The 26,722-nt window shown below is 48.9% G+C and overlaps 1 protein-coding gene across 1 annotated transcript in view; it reads right to left on the bottom strand.

Annotated features, from left to right (window-relative positions):
* Positions 1 to 26,722, bottom strand: part of GAB3 (GRB2 associated binding protein 3) — a 69,318-nt gene that overhangs the window by 6,171 nt on the left and 36,425 nt on the right. The window contains exons 2-8 of the mRNA XM_065643201.1: positions 15,808 to 16,111; positions 8,431 to 8,647; positions 7,493 to 7,971; positions 4,852 to 4,907; positions 3,539 to 3,794; positions 2,288 to 2,369; positions 541 to 643 (exon numbers count right to left, since the gene is read on the bottom strand). Of these exons, the coding sequence (XP_065499273.1) occupies positions 541 to 643; positions 2,288 to 2,369; positions 3,539 to 3,794; positions 4,852 to 4,907; positions 7,493 to 7,971; positions 8,431 to 8,647; positions 15,808 to 16,111 (1,497 nt within the window). The remainder of the gene's footprint in view (positions 1 to 540; positions 644 to 2,287; positions 2,370 to 3,538; positions 3,795 to 4,851; positions 4,908 to 7,492; positions 7,972 to 8,430; positions 8,648 to 15,807; positions 16,112 to 26,722) is intronic.

Below are 26,722 nucleotides of genomic sequence, written 5' to 3'. Positions count from 1 at the left end.
GCAAGATATAGGTACAGAGTGAATGAAGAAAAAGAAGCTACAAAGCCAGATGTTCTGCTTTCATAGGATGGGAAGTGGGGTTAGTGCCACTAGCCAAAGCAGAAGCAATGAGACTTTAATGGGAGTTCTGTTTCTGCACAATATTTGGTGTGTTTCTTTAGGAAGTGCACTAACGGCTTTCTGTCATTTCCTGAGAGAGTTTGCAAGGCACACTTTTAAAAGGTGAAAAGATTTAATTTTCCTTTGCCTTAATGAGTTCTCATGTAAATATGGCTGATCCCTGTGATCTCTTGGAACTGCTCAGCAACATTCGTGGGCGAACAGCTGAGTTCTGCAGAGCAGAAGAAGGGCTTCCCTTATGTCTCTGTAAATTGGTCCCAGTGTCTTTGGTTTAAAACCGTTTCATCATTTTTTTTAAAAAACAGAAGGCAAAGGACAAACCTCCTCAACATTTTTTCTTCGAAAACAAACTTCTGCATTCTCCATCAATGTGACAGAGCAGAATAAAGCAAAGGATGGCTGTGTGAAAATGAAGATTACCATATGAATGTAACTTTCTTCCTCTTCTCCGGAAACTGAATTGGCAAATATTCTTGCTGAATTAATACCGTCTCTTTCTGGTGAGATAAAGCTCATTCGATTGCTATGAAGAAAAACACAGGAGAGGTTAAGGAAGCATCTTACAGATGCTCTGAAATGGAGCCAAAGCCTGACACAGTCCATATGGTGAATAAACTCACACTAGCACTGCAGCTTTTACGGAGAGGATGTTCAAAACCACTCCTTAGTTCTAGAAAGCATGTGCTATGTTGCTATGAGTGGTTTTTATTCATTTTTTTCTGGGATTTGTGAAAGTTTGCCATCTCTGGTATGACAGAAAGCATAAACCATTGGAGCAATTCTCCCAACAAGGGGCACAGAGACAGATATTATTCATCAGGCAATATGTGCTGATGGGGCAGTTACTTAGTTGTGTGGGTATCCACATTTTGGAGACTGATGTGAATTAATCAGTTGCTGGAGGTGCATGCAGAAGAACTTGTCTGGCTTTGAACACAGTGTAAACACATGCCATTTGTGCTATGGGGATGCCTGCGACTCAGCCCTTGTACAAGGAAATCTCTGTCGTATCTGTCAGAGGTATATTGGGAATAAATTATCGCAAGCCAGCACAATGGGGTTAGTTATTAGGAAATTAGGTGGCCGCTTTGTGCAGCATGAACAGCATAATTCCTTTTGCTTTATTAGTTCCGGGCATGCTTCCTTTTTAGTTTTGTTAATGTAAACCATGCAAACTCCCTCTGAGCTTGCTACCCTCCAGGCCTCTGCAGTGTGTCAGCACTAATGACCCCAGGGCTCTGGCAGGGCTGCTGGGCAGGCAGGCAGCGCTGAACGGCTTCGCGGCGTTGGACTGTATGGCTCAGAGGGGTCTGCAACTCAGAAACCGCCCATCTCCTCTCCCTTTTGCCTTCCACATGACTACCTGAGGCAGAGGAGTGGAAACGCCCTGTCTGGCACTCATGCTAGTGAAAAACCACTTTTTTTTTGAGTGTCCCAGGTATGCAAAGGAGGTTGGCGGGAACTCCTGGCTTTTGCAAGCAACCTTTAGCACAGCTGACTCTCCTGTCAGCCTCTCCCCGGAGCGCTGAGACCCCCCCAGCCAGCAGGCTGCAGTCCTACCCAGCTCGTGAGTTCCTTGAAGATGAGCCTTTCACTGCCCTTGGAGCCCAAAAGTATCATCTGCTCGTACCACCTGGGATTTGGGACCAAAAGCATGTTTTATCCCACAACTAACTTCCTGTGACAAAAGGTCACACCAACAGATCAAGCCTGAATTGCTGTATGGCAGTGCAGAACTCTACACCCAGGCTACAAGTCAGGTAGATCTTTATCTTCCCTGGTTCTCCTTTGCAATATTAATTTTCAGAAACAAAAATGGCTCTATCACTTTGAAAAAAAAAAAAGACTCAGGCATGCAAAGGTTTTAGCCATTGCAGAAGCCACGCCAGAGCGCAGACCAAATTCAGACTTTTCAAAAGGAACCTTCAAAACAGACTGAGCATCACTGCATGATGCTGAGCACACTGGAGTTGCCTGTCGTGGAAAGGGAGCCTTGGTTTTCATAGACAACAAAAGCCCAGGGGGTGCTGGAAGGAGCCCTGGGGAATTTTTGTTTGTGGGCTTTGCCAGGAAACTGTTTCTTGTGGGATGTGATAAGTTATTTTTAACTCCATTCCACAATGTCAATGCTTAGAAGATTGAAACAGCAGGTTTCTTGTTGACTTACTAAGGCACAGTCCACATCCTGGTCACGGCGGCATGCTCCCGGATTGTGGAGAGGTTCCTCAAGTCCAGAGGAGGTGGCCGTGCTGCAAGTAGATACGAAAGGAACTACATTTCCGATAGCAGAGGTAATGAAAAGTACAGACTGTTTAAAAAAAATGCAGTTTTATATTAACAGCAATAAATTAACAGAGTATTTCACAGAACATGACATATAACCAAGACAGAAATCATTAACAAATGACCACTTCAGTCAGCGCTGGAAAGCAAAGCCCGTCATTTATCCTAAAATAACAGAACAAATACAATGGGCATAAAGAGAGCAAATGCCCCACAGGATCCGTGTGCTTGCCTCAAGTCTGCTCTGCGTATGCTGCCTTCAAGAGGAGATCCCAGTTAAGCCTACAGGTCAAGCCAGGTTTTGAGTTCTCTTCTAAACAAAAAGGTCCTACACGTGGAGATCAAGATCAGTCCTCTTTCCAGTCCATGTCCATTTTCCACCTCATTCCCAAAATCCTTTAAGAAAGGACCTGAGATTGCTTTGCTTCCTGGCAATGGTCTAAATTTCTGTCCCGACTTCACAGTAGTATTTCCTGAACCAATTTCTGAGTAGCCCTGTGGCTCTGCAGCCCAAAGAGCTTTAATGTAGGCTAGGCTTAGGCAATTTCTCCACTGCAAAGCTGAATTTTGTCCCCAGTATATCCTCTGGAAGTGCAACCCAGATTTTGGAGATGCCATGAAAAGCAGTAGTGGAAAATTACCATCAGTAAAAGCATCTGCAGGAAATTCCTAATTAAACCAAGACAGCTGCGCCTGCCCAACAGAGGTTTAACCAACAGCCCACACATCAAGTTTGAGTATTTGAGTGTTTGGATGTCCTGTTCCTGGAAGGAAGGTCAGGGAGCTGGTGAGACAGCAGCACACGTACTTCAGAGCTGCAGGATTTAGTATGCTGTCTCTTCAAGGCCACATCCATTTGGCAATTTGCAGTCAGTGGATCTGAACCCATGCACCACACTGACGCAGCCATCCAGTCTCTGACTGCAAAAGTAGGCACGGATGCTCTTCCTCTGCTCACAAAAGACTCTGCAGACGCATCCCATGCTACAGGCCTATATGCCACTTGTACAGCACTTCAATCCCTTTTCTAGATGAGAAGCACTTCAAAATGTGAAACGACACTATCAAAGGAGGTCACCTGTGTCCCACTATCAAGACCCCCTGGCTGCCAAATGCATTTTAGGTCTGGGCTTACGTTTCCGACGAGGCTTGAGGTCTCGGTTCACTGGTGGGGGCTCCAGGTCTGAGGGAAGCTCAGGTAACGGGCTGGTGAGTTTTTCAGTGCTGACAACAGGGAACGTAAAGGTGGCTGAGCCGGGGCTCATGGGGATGTAGCCGTCAGATGAACAGTCGGAGCCGGGTGCAGACGGAGAGGTGCTGGGGCGCATGGGCACGTAGCTGTCCTCCATGCTGTCCGAAGCAGTCGAGTAGAGCGGGGAGAATCGACAGGGCTTCAGGAGCAAAGGAGAAAAAGAAAGGTAAACGGGTCAATACATCAATAGCTAACCCCCTGCAAGCCAGGAGGTGGGTGAGCTAGCAACAGATCTGTGCCCAGCCTCAGGCCAGGAGGGTCCTGATGTGACCCTTTCCAAGAGGTCCAAGCTGGAAAGACACGAGACAAACATATGAGTTCAGATGCACGCTGCAGCTTTGGAGAAGGCCACTTGTGAGCTTCGCACATCACTGCTGGAAACGAGGAACAAACTTATTGGTGACTTAAGTAGGTTAACTGCTCCAAATTCAGTGAGGCTGTGCTTAACTCTCCCAGCAGTAACTTTGACCTACAAAACGGAGGAGGCTCCTTCATACAAAAAACCATCTGAACAGAGAGCATCTTATGAACTAGATTTTTGCCAATGTGGAAGCTGAGAGAGCAGATACACAGACTGTTACTTCTGACGGCTGAGAATAAACACCAGAAATTATGTAAGTTGTCCACCACCAGAACTTACATGCAAGCAGCAAAGGATCTCCCACACAGAAGACAGTGTTCAGCACCAGGCAGAAGACCGGCTGTGTGACATGTGATGGTACCACATATAACCATGTCTGTCAAAGGCTGAGCCAGGAAGCTTTGGACTAGCAGAGCCCTGAATCACAAGCGCTTTGAGAGCAGAGACTTTCCTATGTCCTAAAGAGGAGATATCCCTCAGGATCATGAAGTGATAGGCTTCTTTAGACCCTTTTTTCAAGAGATAAGGAGTTTTCTCAGGTGCTGCTGGTCAACAGTTTAATTCTTGAGTCTACTGGTATCCTTTTTCACAACAGACTGCTTTAAAACCAGGGTGCTCAGCATTGTGGCCTCCCGCTCCCTCCTCTCTCAAAGGCTTTTTGTGGCTATGAAGAAGCAGCACAGAAGTTGCCTCAAACCAAGTGCTTATTCCATTTTTTTTTTATTCTTCTGCTGAACACAGGAGAGGAATGATTGAGTACCAGGAAGTGAAATGATTCACATTCTGAAGTTTGTCATGTGCCAGTGTTTTAAATTTATGCAAGTAGAGTACTTACCAAATTTAAGCTAAGCCTCTTATCCCGACTTCTTAAGGAACTGCCTTCCATGTCTGCTGCAAGGAAAAAAAAAGTGATTAAAAATGTGATGAGGCAGCCCAACCTTACAGAGATAATTCTGCAGTAAAGCATATGGCCCTAAAATAATTAGAGCTTTATAAAGATTCCATAACTCCTAGTATTTATCCTCAATGAGGAAATCCAGTGACACTTAAGACCAGAATCAAATAGGTAGCATTTCAAGAGCGATTACACCTATTTTAAGTATGATGAAACCAAGGAATGTGTTTATTTATAATCCAGCTGTAACTTATGCTTTGTCTAACACAAGCCACTGGGCAGAAAGACTGGTGTAGTGTGGAGAACAAGCAACCAAGCAAAAATTTAAACCCAGCTCCTGCTCTAGTCCCACTCTGTTTTCCCATCTGTCAAGTTGGAGAAATTATATGAAAAGGGACTATAGAGAATATTAATCCATTAATGTTTGGAAAATTATGTGGGAACCTTGTATGTAAGGTGCCAGGGAAGCACATGTTATTGTACAGAGGGTGCAAGGGGAAACTTAATGGTAGGAGAGAAATATTTCTCTTTGTCACCCAGAAATGCTGATGTGGTGCAAGTGGCTCGAGCTGATGGGGAACAAACAGCCAGAGAAAAGCTCACCAGTCACAGTGTCCCCTTGTGCAAGCTGGCATTTGTCATGGTCAATTTTATTTTTGAAGCAAAAGGCAAAAAAAAATATTGAAATCCAGCATTCAGTGCATAGAAGACCAGCAGCTGAAGTTGCTTACAACTACCATCCTTTTCTGGAAAATTACTTTCTGAGCAGAAAATGGCTTTTCTGTGGGAATGCTTTGAAACGCTGCAACCATGTTAATCGAGCCCCTGCTTTTGCTGGAGATGTCAATACTCCACTGCAACTGGAGGTCTTTGTGGCGGTATCAGTATAAAAGGCAAAAGTGCTAAACAAGAACAGAGCAATACTGTTAGGGCAGATATATATTCAGATAGACACATTCACTGTCCTGGGACAGCTACATTTATTTATTATTTTGGCAAAAAGGCATTCATGCACAACGCTCCAGTAGATGCCAGGACACAGGTGCCTTACACATGTACGGCTCCTTCCCTTCATGGTGCTGCAACCAGCACACGCTGTCTGTGCACTGGGTTAATTACATCTGTTCAGCTTTTACACGTTGCCAAGGGCAAAAAATGAAGCAAATAACTCGAGTGGGCTCACTCTGGGAGCTGGTCAGGAACAGCCGCTTTCTCCCTTTTTTCCAGTCTTTCTTGTTAAACACATTTTAATTTAGAGTTTAACCTTTCAAATAGTTTCAGCTGCACTTAAGGTAAGAAAAAAATAGCAGCACTTATTAATTCATTGCTGCCCCCTGTCAGGCAGAGATAACCTTGCAGCACAGTAGCAGAACGCAACATTTGGGCACTTAATCCTCTTCAAAACATTTTGGCATAAATTGGGATGGAGGAACATTAACTGTCTCAAGCACGCTGCCAGCATTAGAGCAGCACATATGCAGAAGCAAGAGCAGCACCTTTCAGAGAGCAACCAAATGTAACTGATAATTAAGAATACCTATTCCACTGATGGATGTTTCTCCAGAAACCTTCCAAGAATTGTTTGTACACTGATAAACAGGCTGGACAGAGGTCTCCTTGCTTTAGCTTCTGAGCTTTAAGAGGAAGATCTAGTGGCCCAAAACAGCAGTTTGTCATTCACACTACAGGAATCTAAAGGATGCTTGTTCTTAAAAACCTACATTTTCTTCCTCATCAAAAACGACACATCACTGCAAAATATAATACTTGACGATTTCCAGCCAGGTATTCCAGCTGCCTCCCTCTGTTCTGTGGCACCACAAAACAAACCTGTGCCATACCGCATACGCTGTTTTTTGACACCTTGATGTTCTGGGGTTTTGACAGTTATTTTTGTTTGCAATGATGGTGTTTCAGGAACAAGTGGACAGTCACTTCAGCTCGGAGCAGAACTGGCTTTGCAGCAGAGCCTCTCTCTGCAGCAGGCTTTCAAGCTACCCTGACTGAAGTGCAAGGACAGAAGGGGATTTGCTCAAGGACACACAGAGTCCTTGGTTCAACCAGGATTACATCCCAGCCCCAGTGTCTCCGTGGCTTCCTGTTCTTTACTCTAAGCTGCAAAATGACACTCTGCTGTTATGGAAAGGACTGGATGTAGGGAAGCAGCACAGCTACAAAGGCATTTCCCGTGTGCAAGCCCACATTCTAACCTAGAGAGTTTGGTGTTGCCTGATGCAGTGGCTGGCTTTTCATTTTGGTTTTTATGCTGCTTTCTTTTTTGGAGAGGATATGGAAAACTAACATGCCATTGAGCCACCCTAGAAGCGATCACAGACGAATTGCTGCCCGTGTGTGCACACTGAGGGGCTTTTACAGAGCAGGAGCTGAATGTGAGGGACAGGTCTGAATCCTGCTCAGCAACTAACTGGAAACAAGCATTCTAGGTTGCTTTGGGCGGTGTATGATTTCACAGCGGGTTGGACAGGGAGGCACAACTGGAGGTGGGCACCTGCTCTGTGCTCACGGGCAGCTTCATCCCTCACACTAGTCCTGCTTCGCTGGCTCTTGAAAATGCACTCACCTTTCCAGTTCCTCACGTTGTCTAAGCTGGACAAGGAGATCCTCCTGGGCACCAGAGCGACCTCAGCGCGGCACATCCCTGCGTGCCCGTTCTGGAGGGCCCCGCTGCCCACCTCGTCCCCTCTCCTGTCTGAGAAGTGGGTTGGCTTGGGCGGCCGTGGCGGGGGCGTGTTGGACAGGATGTCTAGCTGGGTTACACCGTAGGGCAGCGCATTTTGGCTCTTGTCAATCTGAAAGGGTGGTGTCAGCGGTGTCCCCAGCAGTGGAGAAGAGGAGGAAAGATCACTAGGCGGCCCGTTAATGTCTACGCTCCTGGACACGGTGCTGTGATTTGCCAGTGGGGCCCCATCCTGGTGCACAGTGCCAGCACTGGACGGCTGTACAAGGTACAAGGAGGGCTGAGACTGCAAGGAGTCCACAAAGACATCGTCCGATGAGGTTTGCTCCAGAGATCTGTCCGAATTTGACCAGCTGTCGCACCTGCACAGAGACAGAGGTCAAGACCTACACTTTCCTTTTCTCCTGGTTGAAACGGAGCAAGTGCACAGCAAAAAAAAACAAAACAAGAAGCCCATTGGGACAAAATCTGTCCCTTCCCTAGGGCTATGGAAGGTCCACCCTGAGCTGTGCTGGGGGACAGGGCACTTTGGGAGCACCTTGGGCAGCAGCAGGCAGAAAGGGCATCTTGAGGGAGGCCATATAGGAGGTGCCCAGCCACTCACCCTGGAAAGGGCCAGGACCAACATATGACCCTCGATTGCTAATCTGTGCTATGAAAAGCCCCCCATAAATTGGATTAGGCCAATGGTCCACTTTTGTGCTCAGGAGCCTACTCCGAGTGGCAGGGCTCGAGGACCAGTTTGCCTCAGTTTCCCAGGGCATCACTGGGCAGGCAGAGGGTGGCGCCAGCCCAACGCATCTGGCATACCCCAGACCTACCTGTTGTGGCTGAGCTTGCCCGACTCGCAGTTGGAGAGGAAGAGGTAGTCGGGGAGGAAGACCGACTCCGACTCGCTGTGGGTCTCCTCCACGGCGAACGCGTCAGCAGCAGCCTGGTCAACCGAGAAAGAGGGATCGGCGATGCGGGAGGCGTGGGTGGAGGCAGCCGGCGAGGGCTGCGGGGATGAGGTTGTGTGAGACAAGCTCTCCACAGAACCTGCAAAGAGAATGGATGGCCCCGGCTGAGGGACAGCTCTGACTCACCCTGGCCCACAGCCTCTCCCGGCCGTCGCCACCTTGCTTTTTCACCAGGGTTATTTGACCCCCAGGCAGCAGTGGGCCAAGGCAAAAAACTGATTCTAGGGAAAGGGGAGCATAATTTTGCAGCTGCTCCCCCTGCCCAGGCTGGCTAAGTCAGCTGCCAAACTGAAGGGGCAGACCCCCTTGCTCTGGGGTCCCCCACTCCTGCAGGGCTGTAACATGCCTCCTGCAGACAGTAATGGAGATAGCCCCTGCTGAGGAAAGAGCTGAGGTAGAGCACTCTGTCTTATCAAGTATTTCTTTAGGACTTCTCTAACACAAATACTTATTAATCTCCAACACTTCAAATTAATGGTGACGAGGGATTGATTTCTTCCCACTTTCTATATCTCGGTGGACAAAACTGAGCTTGGCCACTCATGGAGTAGCCAGATTTGTTGCACCTTGTCTGCAAATTCCTTACGCCTTTCTAGGCTGGAGATCAAAGCCACGAGAGCTGCGGTGCAGCTGCTGCTGCCCAGCAGGAGGCTCGTTGGCTCTGCTGAGGAAAGGGATGCTGCTTTTCTGGAGGCCACAAGGCACAGGGGAGCCTGTGCTCAGTGACACCTTCCCCGGGCATAACAGCCCAGTGCCCCGCTCTGGCACAGGCAGGGGAGAGGAGCAGGTCTGGGCTGCACAGAGCCGGCCACCTGCTCAGCTCTGGCTTCACCTCTGACCACCAAGGCTGCCTGTCACTGGCAGCACACAGTCAAGGGACTCGTACCCATCTGGCCCAAGCATCGCTGGGCAGCAGGGACAAGTCTGGTGCTGCTGCTCTCTGTCCCCGCTAGAACTGGGGATGCTGGGCAGGTGGGACAAAGGGGTGGTGGCTGAGCTCAGAGAGTTAGGGCTAAGCACAGCCTCTGGCCCTGCTTTTGGGGCATTTTGACTCAAAACTCAAGTCCTCAGTGCAAGTGAGACTTCCCACTGTGGGCAGCTGTGGAGTGGGAATGGGAAGGGCCTGGGGTGTCTTTGCAGAGCAGCTCCGCAAATGCATCTGTTCAGCCAGCAGCATAAGCCCTCAATTAGAGAGTATGATTTTTCTAATGAAGTTTCAGGTTGCTGCATGGCGGTTGCATCACCAGGGCTGCACAAGGACCAGGCAGTGCTCACTGGGTGCCCCAGCTGTCCCCAACATGTGCAGGGCTCGGCAGTGCGTACAGATCCCTCTGGCTGAAGCACAGACACCGCCAGAATCAAAGCTGCAAAACTCTTCTTCAAAATTCAAAACCCTGCAGCAAAAACAAACACAAGAAACCAGCTACTGCTGATAAAAGCAAATGGAGCATAAACACGCTTTCAAAGCATAGCAAGAAGGCATATTTCCCTAATATTGAAATCCAGAATGTGCTGGAAATACTGGGAACTAGCCCCTGACCATCCGTGTGCATGCTGCAGGTCAGATCCCGCGTGGTGATGTCCTGAGATCCTCCGTCAGGTTCTACCTTGTCCTCAGCTCAACACAGCAACAAGCCTTGACACTGCACTGGGTTACTGCAGTCACTTCTCAGCCCTGCGAGGTGCCAGGTGTATGTGCAAGCAGGTCAGGAGGGATGGAGAGAGCTGCCAAGACTTGGGTGGTTAGACAGCAACACCACTGTACACAAACAAAACCCTTTGGTGACCCAGACTTCCACACCAGCCACAGCAGGCTTCAGCCCATCATCCTCCTCATCTCAGAAGAAGAGTAAAACATCTGATCTTTTCTCCCTGCACTACCCCACACTTCATCCCTTTAAACTGGGGAGGGAGCTGCCCCTTTCCTTCCCATCCACCAGTATTGACTCGCTGCTGCTTCTTCCTGTTAGCTCTGGAGGTCTGGTGCAGTGATGGACCCCAAGTCAGCAAAGCACATAAGCACATGCTTAAATTCAAGCTTAAGCAAAGCATTTGCTTAATTTTGAGCAGGTGCTTATAGCAGCGGGATTTCAGCAGCGAGCATCTGGAAAGAATGGCTTTTATGGGGTTTCACATTTGCAAAGCAGAGCTGAGGGCTGCAGTGTTTCCATCTGAAAAATAACTTCTCTCATGTTCATTGTGCTGGCTCAGACAGTAATTCTGCTTTCAAATCTTGGACTCCAAGAGCTGTCTTGCAAGCTGAGGATGATCAAATATGCACCAAGCTAACTCCATAGGGATCTCAGAAAAGCATGTTCACATCACCATCTGACCACATTTAAAAAAAAAAAAAAGACCAAAAAAAAAAAAAAAACCAACAAAGCCAAACAACTAAAAACTGCCACAATGCATAAGAGAGAGAAATTAATGACGTTCTGGATTATTAACACAGGGAATGAACAGGCTTGAACTCCATCTGGTACTCACAGGGTTTAGCCACAGATTATCCCACCAGGAAAGGCTGTGAGCTGCAGACCACATGGCAACCATTGTGAGCAGGAGGGAGGGACAGGGACAGCACAGACCTGCCCTTTTCTAACCTTCAGGGGCCCAGGGACCTGCAGCCAGCTCCTAACAGACCATCCTGGTCCCTGCCAGCTCTTCTGGTAACCAAATCAGTGTGCATTAAAGTTGTACCACAACAGCATCTGGGTAGAATAAATTATGCATGGCCACTTTCAACAGTGAGAAGACAGAGAATGGGTTTGGTGCCTGCCCTCCCCTTTGCCAGAGACAGCAGGAATCTCCGGCTGCCAAAATAACTGCTTTGGTGGGTACCAACCCAAAAAATCTCCGCCCTGCATGGATGGGGAAAATCACCATGGAAGATGTGGACCATCATTGTCCTCCGTGGTGATTTTCCCCATCAATGTGGGGCCATTGCTTGGAGAAACTGAGGGCTTCTCCCTCCTGCTATAGACCCCAGCCCGCTCCCCCAAAATTGTTACAGTACAACAGCAGTGCAAGGACACAGCGAAATAGGGGGTGTTCTGCTCGCAGCAACCCCCCACCAGGCTGCGTGGCCATGCCAAGGAGATAGAAATGCCACCCACCCCTCCTGGCCAGGGGCCAGAGCCTGACATTAAAGAGCAGCCTTGAGTCCCTGCAGCTGAGAAGGGATTTCCTCCTGCTGGGAAGGGAGTGTGGAGGGAGCAGCCCCCGTGCCTGTCCTCCAGCATGGGCTGGGAGGAGCCATCGCACCTCCCCTGAGCTCCTGCGCAAGGGGACCCTGCCTGCCCCACTGCGTGTGGGAACAGAGTAGGGGAATAAAGTGAAGACACTCAGGAGAAAGAGTGTCTCTCTGCAAGGAGAGCACAGTCCCTCCAGGCAGCCCCTCAATGTGATGCTCCCAGTTCCCTTTGCTCCCAGCAGGATGCCCTTGCTGGGAGAGATGCTGCCCAGTGATGCTGCAGCAAGGTCCTGGGGAATCAAACCATCCCCATGGCATGGCAGGGTCTGTGCACACTGGCAAAAGAAAATATTATTATTATTAATAATAATAATAAAGAGACATTTAAGGAGGCAAAAAAAACCCCATCAGAGGAACAGGCAGAAAGGGAGACAGTCCCAGCAGTGGGCAAGGATGGGTGTGAACAACAGAGCAACCAGAGGCGAGGGAAAGGTGGAGGAGCAGAAGTGCTCTAATCCAACTGCCAGCAGCCAAAAGGGACCCAAGGGTAACCTGTCACTTAGGGTGACCCTGCCAACAGCCTGGTCCATGCACTGTGCAGGGAGGGCAGCAGTGACAGGGTCTCCGCGGGGCATCAGGCTCCACTGTGGCCCTGAGTGCTCTGGAAGAGAGGAAAGCAACAGGGGAGCGATGGAGACCAGCAGGGACCCTCAGCTAAGGGCTGTATCCAGAAGGAGCAAGGTGTTTACATGGGATGTGGAACAATACCCGGAGCCTGTGGAAGAAGGGAAGAGTGAACCCAAGAAGAAAGGTCCCTCTTGTGCTGAGGAGCTGCCTGCCAAGGCATGGCCTGGGGGAACATTTGATGCACAACTACAATCTTTAAAAGTAAGGCTTTCTAATGAAAACAGCTAAACAACTTTCACAGCAGCTTCTCCAGTGAAAAGCTGCTATACTGCATTGTGTCAATCAATCAGGGTTTCAGCTTGCATATGGGATAAAGTGTGCCCGTGATGTCCCATGGCCACCTCACTTCATTTCATCCCCTGCGCAGCCACTCGACCCAAGACTCCTCTTGGTCCCCTGTGTGGCCACAAGTCCCATGGGGTTGGGGACCGACTGCTCCACTGGGAGCCTTCACCAGAGAAGGCAGCAAGATCCTACACAGAACTGGTATGAAAACAGGGAGGGAGGCCTCCTCCTCTCTCCTCCAGCTGACTCCCCAAAGGTGCCAGCTCCCCCGTCCCTCTCAGCTCAGCCAGCAGCTGTTTCTGGTGGCAGCCGAGTGCCCAGCGCAGGGGCTGCTGCTGGACAGTCCTTCCCGACAGCCGCCCTCCCAGGTGCTTCCTGACATCTGCCTGCAGCTTGCACTTCGCCTCCATCTCTCAGCCAGCCCCGCTCTTGTTGACTAAAAAGCTGTCCTCACGGGGCCGGCCGCGGTCTCACCAACTTAGGTTGGTGTCTGGCTGCTTACACGTCAGACCAGAGGCTGCTGGTGACCAGGGCCTGGCTGTTTGTCCAGCTTCTGTGCTACTGGAAGGGACTAAGTGGGAACAAGGGGACAGCGTTTACAGCCGAGTCACTGCGTAAACCTGTGGCTGCACTTTCTGTGCACTAATCAGAGAAAGCAGCAGATTTGGTTTTGGCCTCAAAAGTCACAGCAAGTTTTCAGAGATGCAAGGATTAAGAATGATTGATTTCACAATATAATATTGGCTTTGAGAATCATTTTAATACACAGAACAGCTTATTAAAGTTTCCTGCAATTGATGTGTCTTTCTTTTGATGATTCATTTCAGGGACTATTATTTTTTTTATCACAGTAGCACTGAAGTTAAAAAAGCATATGGCATTTAATAGACTTTCTCTCTTCTTATGTTAATTTTTAAGGGTAATTTGTTTAAAACTACAGGCTCTTGGGGGATTCAGGTGCTTCCAAAAAGCTGAAGCAATTAGGAACTCTTTGAAATGCGATGTGCAACCTGCAGAACTGTGCAGATTTAAAGCAGAGGATCTGATTGTGCCCTGCAGCCTGACCTGAATACACCCCAGACCTGACCTCATCGGCGTGAACCGCAGGATAAATAGAAGATCTTACGAGCTGTTCACCACTAGAGATACAACAACTGCATGGCTGGAAGCTCAGCTTACGCAGCCTGTGATGAGGGCTGTAAGTTCAGGTGCCAGACTTTACACTGAAGCAAGGCAAATGCTCTGCACTGCCGAACTTCCTGGGGGATAACGTCGGCCTTGAATGGAGCGGACAGCTGGGATGTCAGCCTTCCCAACCGCCACACCAAGAGTTGTCACTTCTCATCTGTCAGCGTCTACACTGGCAATCTTTGGTGGGAGAGAAATACCACTTCGTAATACTCTGAGTATCGCCCACGTGTAAGTCTTACAAGTAATGCCGCGCTGTACTAGCACAACAGAACAGACATGTCCCACTATAAACGCATCTGTCCTGGGGACAGCTGCTGCTTCAGCTTCTCTGCCACTGATCACCTCTCCCTATGCACATCCTCAACACAGTGCCAGCAGAAGTCTGCATATATATTTGAGAGAAAAAAAATTATTTTTCTGTTTTCTGTTTCGCACAGAAAGACTTACCTTCAGTTCAGAGTAATTGGGAAAACTGTGTCTAAAATAATACTGCACCAGAAGTAGCAATGCAAGAGCAACATCTCAGTGTCAAAGGCAGATCAGTAGGACAGGGGTTACTGAATAACCCTAATTACATCAATGCTCCGCAGGGCTATTGACTCCAATCCCTCAAAGATACCAGCTCCACTTTGCAAGTTGCATTCATGGGCAGTTTGTACTGGCACATAAAACTGTGTCAGCATGTTTTCCTGGTGGTCTCTAAAGTGAATGGGAAAGGGCAGACACCAGATTTATAACAGAAGCTCTGCCGTGCTCTTTCCACTCCCATTTCCCCTCAGAATAAACTACTGAAGAGAAGATTAAAGCAGGGCAGGAACCAGGGTAGATTAAAACAAAACATCTCACCGTAGCCTTTTGTCTCCTCTCAAGTTAAAGGCAACAGCATGTGGCAGCTGCAGACACCAGCAGCAGTCTGGGCGCAGCAGCAGAGGGACCATGGCAGAATAATCAATCCGCCTGGCCACACTATGATACCCTCAAACACGTTACTGCCCTTGGGATGCAGTCTCTCCATCAGCACCCTCTTCTGCTCTTGCGCTGCCTTTTATCACAGCAAAGGACTTCGTTCTGACTCACTTCCTATGAAGCTCTCAAATTGCTGCTGTATCTGCCCCTTGGAAATGTCAAGGGAACTACAGATTGCTGTTATCTGAGCCTGATTGTCTCATTTGACAGGTAAGTTAATGATGATACAGGTCCTGACTTTAATTACTGGCTGCATCCATCTTGGAGTGGTTAATTCTTGGAAGGTTTCCAAGAAATTCACCCTACTGAGTATATACAGGTGTAGGTCCTAGCAAAACAGGCTAATTTTATGCTTCACTGGCAGCACTGTCTCTTAAGTCTAGACACACACTTCTAACACTCTCCTATCCTCTGCCTTTTCTTTATTTTTCTTATTAATAGATGAAGACAGCTCAGTATTTTTGTCACTGATTTATGTATGTGCATATACACACAAGTCTGTGCACATTCCACATCCAGAAAAAGCCTGAGAAAGCACAAGTTTTGCAGGACACTTTCCTGGAACAGGTGTCTTGCATTAAGCCAAACTAAATGAATATGGGACATGTAATGAAATAAACAGCCCCAGAAGATAACACTCAGTCAGCTTTTCACATAAACAAGACCTGCTGCTTATTCTAGCAGGAATTGCTTCATCAAACTGAGACCAAGCAGCCAGCTATTATTTCTACCCAGCGGTAGAAATAATAATAAACCCTGATAACTTTCAGATCAGGGTTTAGCAGCATCTCAGTGCTGTGCGGAGCTCTAGGAAACCAAGTCCCACACCAAGGTCCACATTTCTTCTCAGCCCGGGCGCTGCTGTGGAAGAGCCCAGACACTGGTCATCCTCCCAACCCCCAAGATGACCATGATCCTACCTGTGCCATCTTCTAGATGCCCAAAGTTACAGATCTGACTGATGTTGTGCACCCAGATCTGCATCTCCTCCTCGGTTTTGGCTACCAGGTAGAAGGTGCGGTAGGTGGTCCTCACAATGAAGACAAAGTTGTTCTGAAATTCCTTCTTGATGAAGTTGGGCCCTGAGTGCTTCAGCACTTCGCACTCGTTGAGGTCGATGATCCGAATGGGCTTTTTGGAGTGGTTGTTCCTGTAGTACTCCAGCACATCGGGGTTCCCGCTCATGCGGCCTCTGCGCAGCACGAACCAGCGCTTCCGCCATGCCTGCGAACGGCACAAACAGCGCCCGCTTAGTGCTCGCCACATTATATATAAATCGGCTCACGCATGCTTATTTTCTTTAAAGTTTTATAGGCGTTTCGATAAGCTGGTTAAATTGCGACTTCGATTTGAAGTGCTGGCTATCAGCTCATGTTTGTGATAGGAAAAAAGGCAGAGTGTTGTCCCTTCGGAGGTCAAGAGAAGCAGCCTGCCAGCACGGTGTAATCAAAATGATCCGATACTTCACTGTCTCGTCTATAGAAGAGATTATAACACATTTTTTCTTTGTGAAATGAAAACACCCAGGACTGCACTCTCTGTTGCAGTGCCCGAGCTAATACCTGGCAAAAAACACCTTTTGCCCAGCAAAGTCAAGGGCTCCAGATGACCTGTGCTGCTTCCCTCCAGTGCTTTTCAGTGCTAATAAAAAGCTGTTAATGAGCTGCCAGTTACTTCTGAAAGCCCAGAACAAACCTTAAGGGAGTTGTAGCGCTAAAAAGTGAAACAGAAAACTTTCAGACCTTCTAGAAACACATCTATTTACACAGGCACTGCTTCAAGTGACCATCAACCCAAACCAAACCTGTTAAGCACTGCTGTCTTTTAGACCCTTGTGACTGAAGGGATGGGTCCCATACAGGCTTAAATGAAGTCCTGGCAGGGCTAAGCTGCAGCATCACTTTATAAAGCTATATGCAACTTTTCAGGAACAAAATAACATATTTTCCCTTTTTTTCCCAGCAGCTGTTTTTGTTCATCAACAGTATAAACGCCTCTGCGTTGATTACAGCTGTCGCCAACACACTTACTCTGAGGGCCAGAAGAAATCCAGCACAAGCTCTGTTCCACAGGGAAAAGCTGAAATAAGACATTAGGAGCTTCCCCCTTACTAAACTCCATAAAAACTGAGTTGGATAAAATCATTCCCAAACCAGCAAGGTTTGGGAAAGGTGCAGGGGCTCACACACTGCCCAGGTGCCTGCGATAACTGTACAGCCACTGGCTGCTTTAGTTGCCTTCGTAAGAATTAAAAGTTCATTAAAGAAACATCTGAACAGCAACCACCACAGCCTCCCTGCCTGAATCTTATTCAAGTGCTCTTTGCAAAATGAGCTGTCACAACAACGTAAACCTGTGTTTGATTAAAAATCACGCTAATTTCGCAAAGAGCGGATCTGTCTGTCATTTTACTAAGACAGCCAACCCTTTGGCCTTAAGGCAAAATAACTAAGTTCAGGATATTTTCATCAGGATGTAAGAGTCCTTACTGGTGCGGTTTAGGATCAATACAGGCACAACAGATTTTGCTGGCACCGAGTTCCCATGGGCATGGTGACAGTTAAAATGATCAACAAAACCCAGCAACAATCATTTGCCAAGAAAAAGCTCCCCCCCACCACCACTTCAGAGACTTTCTTGCAGCGTAGCAAGTTTTTCAACAGTCGGTCGACGTTAATCCAAAAATTTATCTAGAAGAAAATCTGTTCAGCCTGACAGTACCTTAATCTATCTTGCAACCAAAAGGTTCTTCAAAAACAATTTACAGGGACCAGAGAATGAAATATAGAGGGAGCTCTTGCAAGGCTGAACAAGCACATACCGGCCTGTGCAAAGGGGAGTTTTCAGAGAGGGGGGGGTCACATCAGGAATAAACAGGAAGCAGAGGTGCAGTACAAATTGTATTGCACAAATAAAATTAGGTCTTGCCCTCATGACCTGTTGAGTTTTGAAAGTGATTTAGTCTCTGTTGAAAGTAGCTAGAGACAACAGATTACTGAGAGACCTCAGACAAACCTAATATTGTGTGAGCCAGGAAAAAAAGAACACTCCCCCCCCGCCCCCCAAAAGGAAACAGAAACAAAAGAGAAATGTTTAACTGAGGGAACACTTTCCTGACTAGCAAACTTTAACAGCAAAAATACAGCCCAGCAGGTATCTCACACATATGGTCCCACAAAGAGCCCGCATCTCTGCCACCAGCAAACCAAGTGCCACACAGGGCTAATGCACACCCCACAGATGTATCAGGACAGAAAGTGACATCCCTTAACGTGCTGTCACCCCTAAACAGCAAAAGAGAAATGCTTCAGGAGACCTAAGCTAAAGGAGACCTGCTTCTTTCCCCGCAGAGGGCAGGCTGCTAAGGCAAAAAGAGCCACCAACCCTCCCCCAAAACCACTTCTCACTCCTCCCCAGTGCTGCCAGCCCAGTAACTTAAATACACCTGGCTCCTTCTGATGGAAATTGCATGGAAATCACCTGCATGTGAGCAAACCACGGGGGAACGTGATGGGATGCGGACATGCTGTTTAGATGAAACCCGCAGAGCTGTGGGAATCTGGGAGCTCAGCCCTGAGGCCGGGGCCAGCTCAGGGCTACTTGCCTGGTGGCCGGTACAACACCCTTAGGCGGGATGGGCCAGTACCTGCCTGCATTTCCTTAGCATTTTAGTTTTCATGAGGCTAAAGGGGTCTGTAGTTTCAGCACGACCTGGGCAGCTGGTGAGAGGAAAAAGAAAACTGCAGCTGCAGTTCGTGGAAAAGCTCACGGCCCCTCTGTTTGGAGGCGAAGGCCGGCTTTGGCGTGGTGCGAGCGCTGTGGCACTGCTGCTTGTGGTTTTGTACTAGCTGAGAAGCTGCCTGATAACCCATTTTCCTGCAGATACGCAATTTGATCAGGCTTATCATCTGGCTGGCGCTGTGAGACTGGAGATGGAGAGATGCCTGGTCAGTGCGGCTTATGATGTGAGAGGAGAGCAGGGCTGAGGCTGTGTGAGAAAACACTGTCTATCATAGCTGGGCAGCCACGAAAACAGGGCTGGGGGGAAATAAGGCCAGAGAGCTGCCCAAATCTGCACTGCCCTTGGGAAGGGCAGACCTCCCCCTCCACCTCCCGCACGGCCACCCTCACTGCCTGCCCCCGGCTCACCGCCGGGCCGTGCAGCAGCCAGCCCCCCGACAGCTGAAAACAGGCTGGCTTTTTCTTGCAAGGGTAATGCATGAGCTGTAGGAAACGTGCAGGAAGATGGGGGGCAGAGAGGGGCAGAGGAACTGCTCTTTGGTGATACCGCAAGCTTGGGCAAGCTAACCATCGTTCATTGCCCCAAATCTTAACGTGCTCTGAAACCCATGGTGGTATCTTGCCATGAGCTGCAGGGACCGGAGCAAATACCCTGTCTGTGCTGCTGACCCACTGCTGGACCTGGAGCCGAGGGGAGGGAGAAGTGCCGAGGGTTGGCAGCCTTTACATTGGCACAGCCTGAGTCAGCGGCGTGGGTGAATCAGCACTCACAGGCTCAGACCACAGAATCACAGACTGGTGGGGGCTGGAAGGCACCTCTGGAGACCATCTAGTCCACCCCCCCGCAAAAGCAGGTTCACCAGAGCAGACAGCACAGGAATGCGTCCAGGCGCGTTCTGGACGTCTCCAGAGAAGGACACTCCATCTTCGAAGACACTTAAGCACTCAACCCCACCTGAGATCAGTGTGGGTGCCATGGCGGGGTGCTGGTGCAGCCTGGCCAAAGGGGAGTCTGCCGGTGCTGCCCGGTGAGCTCTCCCGCTGCCCCGTGCCAGCGCTGCTCCTCGTCTGCCACCAAAGGAAGCCGTCTTGGAGAGCAAAGGGAGCAGAAACTGCCTCATCACACACTGGGAAACAGCAGCGGTGCCAGTCCAGCGCCCCAGCACCCAGCCTGGCCTGGGCACAGCCCATCATCAGCAGGAAGGGGGCAGGAGGGTGAGAAGGGACAGGACCAGCTCTTCCCTGGGTGCTTGCTCTTAGTATCAGGTTCATTGTACCTTCAGGCCACATCCACACACACACAGTGCACTTGCACCTTGCCTCTCCAGGCTCCTTTTTTTTTCTATTCTGCTCTTTCGAAGGAAAGTGGCATCGGCTACTGACATCGCTACCTGCATGGCTAGGGTTGAAGGACCATCAGTGGCACCTCTTCTCCCACTTGACATATCTAGGGCCATCACTGTCTCCCCTCAATGTCTCATTTCCATTCTGAAACTTTCACCAATATGTGCCTTTACTAGCAAAATGTTTTTGCTTATTTTACAATGCTGAGTGTACGATGCACCGAGTTTTTGAGAAATTCACAGGTTTGCCATTGCCAATACACAGGACTCGCCCTGCTCCATGGCGTAGGCAAAGCAGGGGTTTTGGCACACCTTTCAGCATGAGGCTTTTATCATCAAGAATCAAATATCATCTCCTCATTTTGCTGGCATTTGCCTGCAGTGAGCTACATGTTTCCCTTCCCCAGGGGAAAGGGATGCAGCACGCTGGAGTCACTGGGACCCCAGCTGTGCCAGGCCTTGGCCAGACAAGAGGGCAGCAGCAGCTTTTAGCTCGCAGGGACCCAGGCGGCTCGTGTACTGCTCAGTCCACTGTGCTGGAGCAGGGGCTGGGGCTCCTCAGCCCCGGGCCAGAAGCGCAGCGGGTGCCTGGCACCTCCCAGCCTCTGCCCTGCAAGTCAGACCCCACCACAGCCCATCATCAGTGCCCAGCTCAGCCCCAGCCCCACCACAGAGCACAGCAGGGTATTACATATTTGTACGCTCGTGGTAGTTTCCTTTTAACTGTCTACCAGTCACAAGGCTGCCTCCTCCTTCCCCTGTTATGGTTCGTCCCACCATCCCTGGTTTTGTCTCTTTGCAGCATGACCCTCGTCCACAGACCAAGACATGGTGTAGCGCAGCGTGCGCCTTCCTCCCCTTCCCCATCACTCACCCAAACCAGAAGCTGTGCCTGTGCCAGCACGACACGAGGTGCTGAGCACCTGTCCGGGCTCCGAGAGGGCTCCCCGTGGTTCAGCACGGAGCTCTGCCCCCTGCTCCCTCCAGCCCTGGGCAGCACTGTGTGCACCATCAACCCGCACCCTTGTGCTGCCACAACACCTTCTTGCAGTGTGTAAGGAACGGTCGCTTTTGCCGCCAGCCTGTGCCAGAGCACCAGTCCCTGTGTTTGCTGCGGGGTTCTGGTGTCCAGTTCAAGAGCACCTCTGAGCCCCCAAAGCTGCTCAACGCCGGCAGGGACACGCGAGGAGCGAGCAGGGCTGGAGCGGTGGCGCTGTGGCCAGGAGGAATGTATTTCAGCTGATCAGAGCCAATAGTATCTGACAATATTTAGTCTGACGCTGCACACACTGTCAAATTTACAAGAAAATTTGGACCAATTTAAGAGTGAAAGATCGCACTTCCACGATTGAGATGGAGTAACCTTTATCCTTCAACAGGAAGTGATTCCGAGGATTCAGCCTAGGGTCCTCACTTGCAGTACAGAAAGGATTTATGCATCCAGAAGAAATACTACATTTATTTGGAGGCCCCTTGAAATCAGTTCCTTCTTGATGAAGGAGTGATACTATGATGATATGTTTACATGGCCTCCAAAGCTTTGTGGGCATTAGAGAGAAGGCTTTATCAGAAAAGCACAACTACAATCAGGCAAGAGCCAACATAAATCTAGAACAATTTTCGTCTGCCCTTCGTAAGTGGAATAGTTCGGTGCCAAAAGGAAGAAAGAGTTTGCAGCAGCATTGGTCGGATGCCAGCACATTGCCCTGTGCAACACAAGCTATCAGTGTTTTCTTCTTGCTCCTGAATTTTCACTTTGTGAATTCCAGAGCCACTTCTAAAGAGAAGAGGAATAGCTCTGTTTCAGTTTCAGTAGCATTTCTAAGAAAGCGATAACTAGTTCCACAATCTGATGTTTCTGCTTCTGCTGAATAAGTGGTGTGAAGTCTAAAAAGGGCTGCTATTACATGCGAACATTTGCTCCGCCACAGCAATGTCAGATAAAACAGGCCACGAGCAAACCCATTATGTGCTGATAAAACAGCTAGCTGGTAAACAAGGCCAGAATGGGAGCTGGGTGCCTGTGTGGGAAAAGTTTAGCCAAGGATCTTCATCGCTTACCTTCCGTCTGAGGACCATGTTTTCATTTATACGTATAAAATACCCAGCATCTGAGATCTAAATAATTAATTAGAGCACATACAAGCTAAATAAGGTAAATTTGCCTGAAATATAATTTGTCCTGTGGGTTTTTGATTTTTTTTTCTGGTTTTAATAACAAAACACAGAATAGCCAACAAACTTGAAAATGTTTACCAGCTAAATTAATGCTTATGACTCCCCCATGAGGATAATCTTCATTTTACAGAATGGAGCAAAGGGGGTGGCAAGGGGAGGCAGACGGAGTGGCAGATGTGCAGCAATCCCTCGCCTGGTGGCCTTGCAGCTGTGCTCTGGGCACAGGACGTGTGCTTGTCCCCAGAGCTGCTGTGTGGAGGTCTGATGCTGAAAAAGAGTTCAAGAGCTCAGTGTTCAGGAGGACGGACAAAGGTTTGGACATTTGGGATTGCTCTCATTCCGCAAACTCCCCTGGGAAGACAAAGCAGCAAATCCCACAAGAGAAGGTCTGGCACAGCTTCGCTGCCATGGGCACAGTTCTCCTGCTCCACGCTGTGGTTCTGCTGCCCTGAGCTCCGGGGCATCTGTGGGGCAAGAGAACCAGCAGAGCTGGGGGATAACTGTCCCGCAGCAGTGCCAGCACTCAAGACACACTTTTTCAAAGCCTGTTGTTGTTGTTGTTTTTTAAAAAAGAACAATTTTAAAACATTTTTTTTTTTGGAAATAAATTAGGTGGAACTTTATAGCATTTCCTGTCAATTACTTGAAAAGAGGAAGTAAAAATTCATATGTAAACAGGTTTGTAAGCAGCTGGTGTCTGAGCCTAGTAAGACCATATAATAGAGTTTCCCCCTCCTGCACAGAGCCGGAGATGTTGGAACAGTACGGCCCCTGCATCAGGAAGGAGTCAGGCCCAGCTCCCAGCAAGTATCCTCATGTTCAAAGAGCCGAGGGCATTGCTGGGAGCTTTTCGTGCCACTCTTTCAAGAGAAAAGGGCCAGCCCCATGCAGCTCGTGCTCCTCGGACTGCGAGACCCTTGCAGAAGGGCTGATGCCCTCTGCTCTGCAGTCTGTATTGCTTGGTAATAGCGCTCGGTTAACTCCCTCGGAGAAACCTGAGATGAAAAAGACCTCTTAAACCACCCAGCCTGTCCCCCAGCTGGGGTTATGGTTTTGCTGTTTCAGTTGTGGCTGTAGGTCTGCAGCTCCCATCAGCTCTGCATAATAAATCTCTCCCTACCGAGGCTGCCTGCCTGTCCCTTCCAGTGTGTCCCTGTGCAGCACTCTGGGAGCAGCTCAGCTCATGGCCCATCACCCACTGGTTTAACACTTCTCCTGGATTTTGTCTCCCTTGCTGTCTGGTTTCTCTTATTTTCTACTCAGATCTCACACACTTATTCAGCAGCGAGAGGCTGAAACTCATGGTTTATGGCCGGGAAAGAAAAATCAATAAATATTCAATTTCAGAGAGGAATACTCCTCCCTTAGGGCTTTCCTCTGCCTCCACAGCCATGTAATTCTATTTAACCTGGATAATATAAGGAGAAATGTTCTGCAGTCATTTTTCTCAGATTGTGTGTGTACCTGGATGCTGAGGCGCATTCCTGTGAGTGCTGGAAAGGCATCAGCTCTCCCTTCCCCTGCCTGTTTATGCCCACGACAGCTCTGTCTTCTCAAGGTCAGGGCTCGGTGATGGTGGAAAAAAAGCTCTCAGCTCACCAGTGTTCCCATGCGAAACAGCTTCCAACACAGACTAGCGCAAATGGTCTGGCTTTGTGCAAAGGACCATCATACAATGAGTTCAGGACAGACTGCAGTCTAACGCTGTATTTCCATCTGCTAAGCCGTGAGTCATTTATTGAGTCACTCATCTTTCTGATTGTGGTAGTTTCGGTATGACTCTAAATTAATCTTGTTTCAAGAAAATCAGCATGAGTCTTCCTCGGAGGAGATGCAACGGGTGCATAGTGGAAGGGGAAATACCTTCTTCCTTTCAAGGTGATACAGATACCTTAACTGACTAAAAACACTAACCAAAAAATTTCCTGCACTGTAAGTGCAATGACAGCTCTGTAATAAAGCATCTAAAGTGACGTCCTGTAGATGCAGAGAGGTTTCCTTTGTTTCTGTTTCTCACAAAAAGAAACTTGTGGTTTCTGAAGAAAAAATGACACACACTAAAAAAAAGGAGTAAAAGTCCCAGAGTCTTATGTTGCCTGCTAACTTACACACATTCCCATTGCCTGGTCTACATCCTAATCCATAATATTTATGGTGCTTTACATATACAAACATCTGCAACAGAATGAGTCACTGCTATTTAATAAACACGCAAATTCTTTGTAAAACTAATAGGTTTGTTTGGGCACGAAGGGTCAAAGTCATAGTGACCCCAAAACTTGGGAGTTCTAAGCTCTTAAAAACCTGGTGGAAGATAAGAAAACAAGTTCTGAAAGTAAAATTAATAATAACACCACTGCATTTTGGGGAGGGAGGAAGGACACAGATGCTTGGATGAAGACGTGTCATTTCACTCCTGTCCCCCGTCCTTTAATAGAGCAGTAAAGAAGTGAGAACTGTGCTTCCCACAAACATTTTGATTAGAGGTTTCCTCTGAGGATGCTGACAAGGTGACGGAGCATCCCCTTGCTCCTCATACAAGCAGGAATTGCTCGACAAGACAGTGCTGTCTGACGGGGAGCAGCACAGCCGTCCTCTCCTCGCTTTCCCCATGACTCCTGGAAGGTGGATCTCAAGGGGCTGTCCCACTGAGAAGAAATGCTGGCGCTCTGGTCATGGCCCCTGGATGGGTCCCTGAGCTTCGCACGGGAAGATGCTGACGAGGCATCTCATCCCACAAGATCTTGCTACGGGGAAGAGTTCACTGGCTTTAATCCCAGATACAACAAACCCTACCAAACCAGAAGAACACCCTGGCTCCATGTCACCTGGGGGGAATGAAATGTGTCAAACGGCTTGGCAATGCTGCCTGCCCTGCCCTGGGCCATGCGGTGCAGGCAGGACCCAGGACCGGGCTGTCCCCGCAAAGCATCACAGACCTCACTGCTTCCCAGTGTCCCGTGCAATGGAAATGCCTCTGGGCCGATAAAGCCTCACCTGTGAAATCCACAGCAACAAAACACAGAAGAAAGGATGGCAGGATGGCAATTATATTTCAGTGGATTCATTTAACAGTAAAATCCTGACATAGGCATGAAATAAATAAGCCACCCTCCCTACTGTCAGCCAGGGCATGGCTTCTCTATTATTTCTTTCGACAGCAGTGGTGCTGAAAGCTTGGAGCTTTTCTTGTTAACAGCTGCCCTGCAAATATGTGCAGGCCCCTTTGAGCTCATTTACAGAAAGCGTAAGGATCAGTCATTCCAAAATTACAGCTAACTGCCACCACAGGGCAGAAACCCAGCCGTGCCCCGGAGAGCTGCACCTCCAGGGAGAGGCTTGTGGCCGACTGGGGTTTGTCAGGAGCACCAAGCGACTCGGGCCGCCCAGCAATCTCGACAGCATCTGCAGGGTGCCGGTAAAAAGACGCAGTTGGTATTAATAAATAAATAAAGTAACTCCCCCACTGCGCTTGGCTGTGTTTCATTGGGACTGACAAGACCGTAAAGCCAGTCTCACACGCTTTCAGGAAGCAACTGGAATTTTTGTGACTCGGCATCATTATAAAGCAGCGCCCAAAGGGATCTGGAGGACTGATGAAAAATCCAGCTAAGGAGAAGAACGCCAGCTGCGGCGTGAGATCCGTGCAAGCTCAGGAAGCCTCCAGGTGGGACAGGGCCCAGGCAGCCACAAAGCTCTTCATGCAGCCTTGGCCTCGGGCTGGCCGCCCACCGCTGCGGCTTCCAGCGCTGCCAGTGGGCCACCAGCCCTCACCAAAATGAACCCGCAAAGGGTGAGAAAAAGCCTTGGGTGCAGGGAAGGTGATTTTGGGCAGCCTCGCCCCTGCCTGGGGCTGCCTGGGGCAGGGCGGACCCCGTCCCACCTGGATCCCTGGGTGCTGCAGCCCCAGCAGCCAGGATGCTGGGGGGGTATCAGACTGGGGCAGCCAGGGGTGGACATCGTGAGCATCCTCATAGTCTCCTTTCTGTTTAATTTTGTCTGTCTTTTTCACTTTTAATGGGAATGTAAAGTAGGTCGCAGCTCAGAGTAGAGGTCCCAGCAGCAGAAGACAGCACTGAAGTGATTAAAGCCATTCAAGGATCTCCTCCCACCTAGAATCCTCCTCTCCTCTGGCACATTTTTTCCTTCCTGAGGGCAGACACAGTGGAACACTAATTCCTTTAAGCTGCCCCCCAAATGACACCTTCTGACTGCTTTTGCAGGCATTTAAGCTCTCTGACAGTGAAGACTTACAGGCAGGACTCTTTGCATGAGGATGTTTACAGCCTCGCCAGCTAGCCAAGAGTTTTAGTTCCATATTCCCTCACAGCATGTTTATGTGTAGTATCTAAAATGACATTATTATTATCAATTTGGATGCAGCTTAAATTTCTGGAGTGCTTTTTTTCACCTTTAAATCCTAAAGCACTTGACAACACTCATTACATGCCGCATATGTTGTGATTCATTCACCTGTCACAGCGATATACCTGTCTCTGAAGTTACAAGGCATTTCTCATAATCAGGATGCTTACCCGTACACCACAGGTACACAGTCACATCTGTGCATTTG

This window comes from Caloenas nicobarica, chromosome 12, assembly GCF_036013445.1.
Source record: "Caloenas nicobarica isolate bCalNic1 chromosome 12, bCalNic1.hap1, whole genome shotgun sequence".
NCBI lineage: Eukaryota > Metazoa > Chordata > Aves > Columbiformes > Columbidae > Caloenas > Caloenas nicobarica.
The sequence above is the reverse complement of the archived record's forward strand: the minus strand, read 5'-3'. Positions and strand labels throughout refer to the sequence as shown.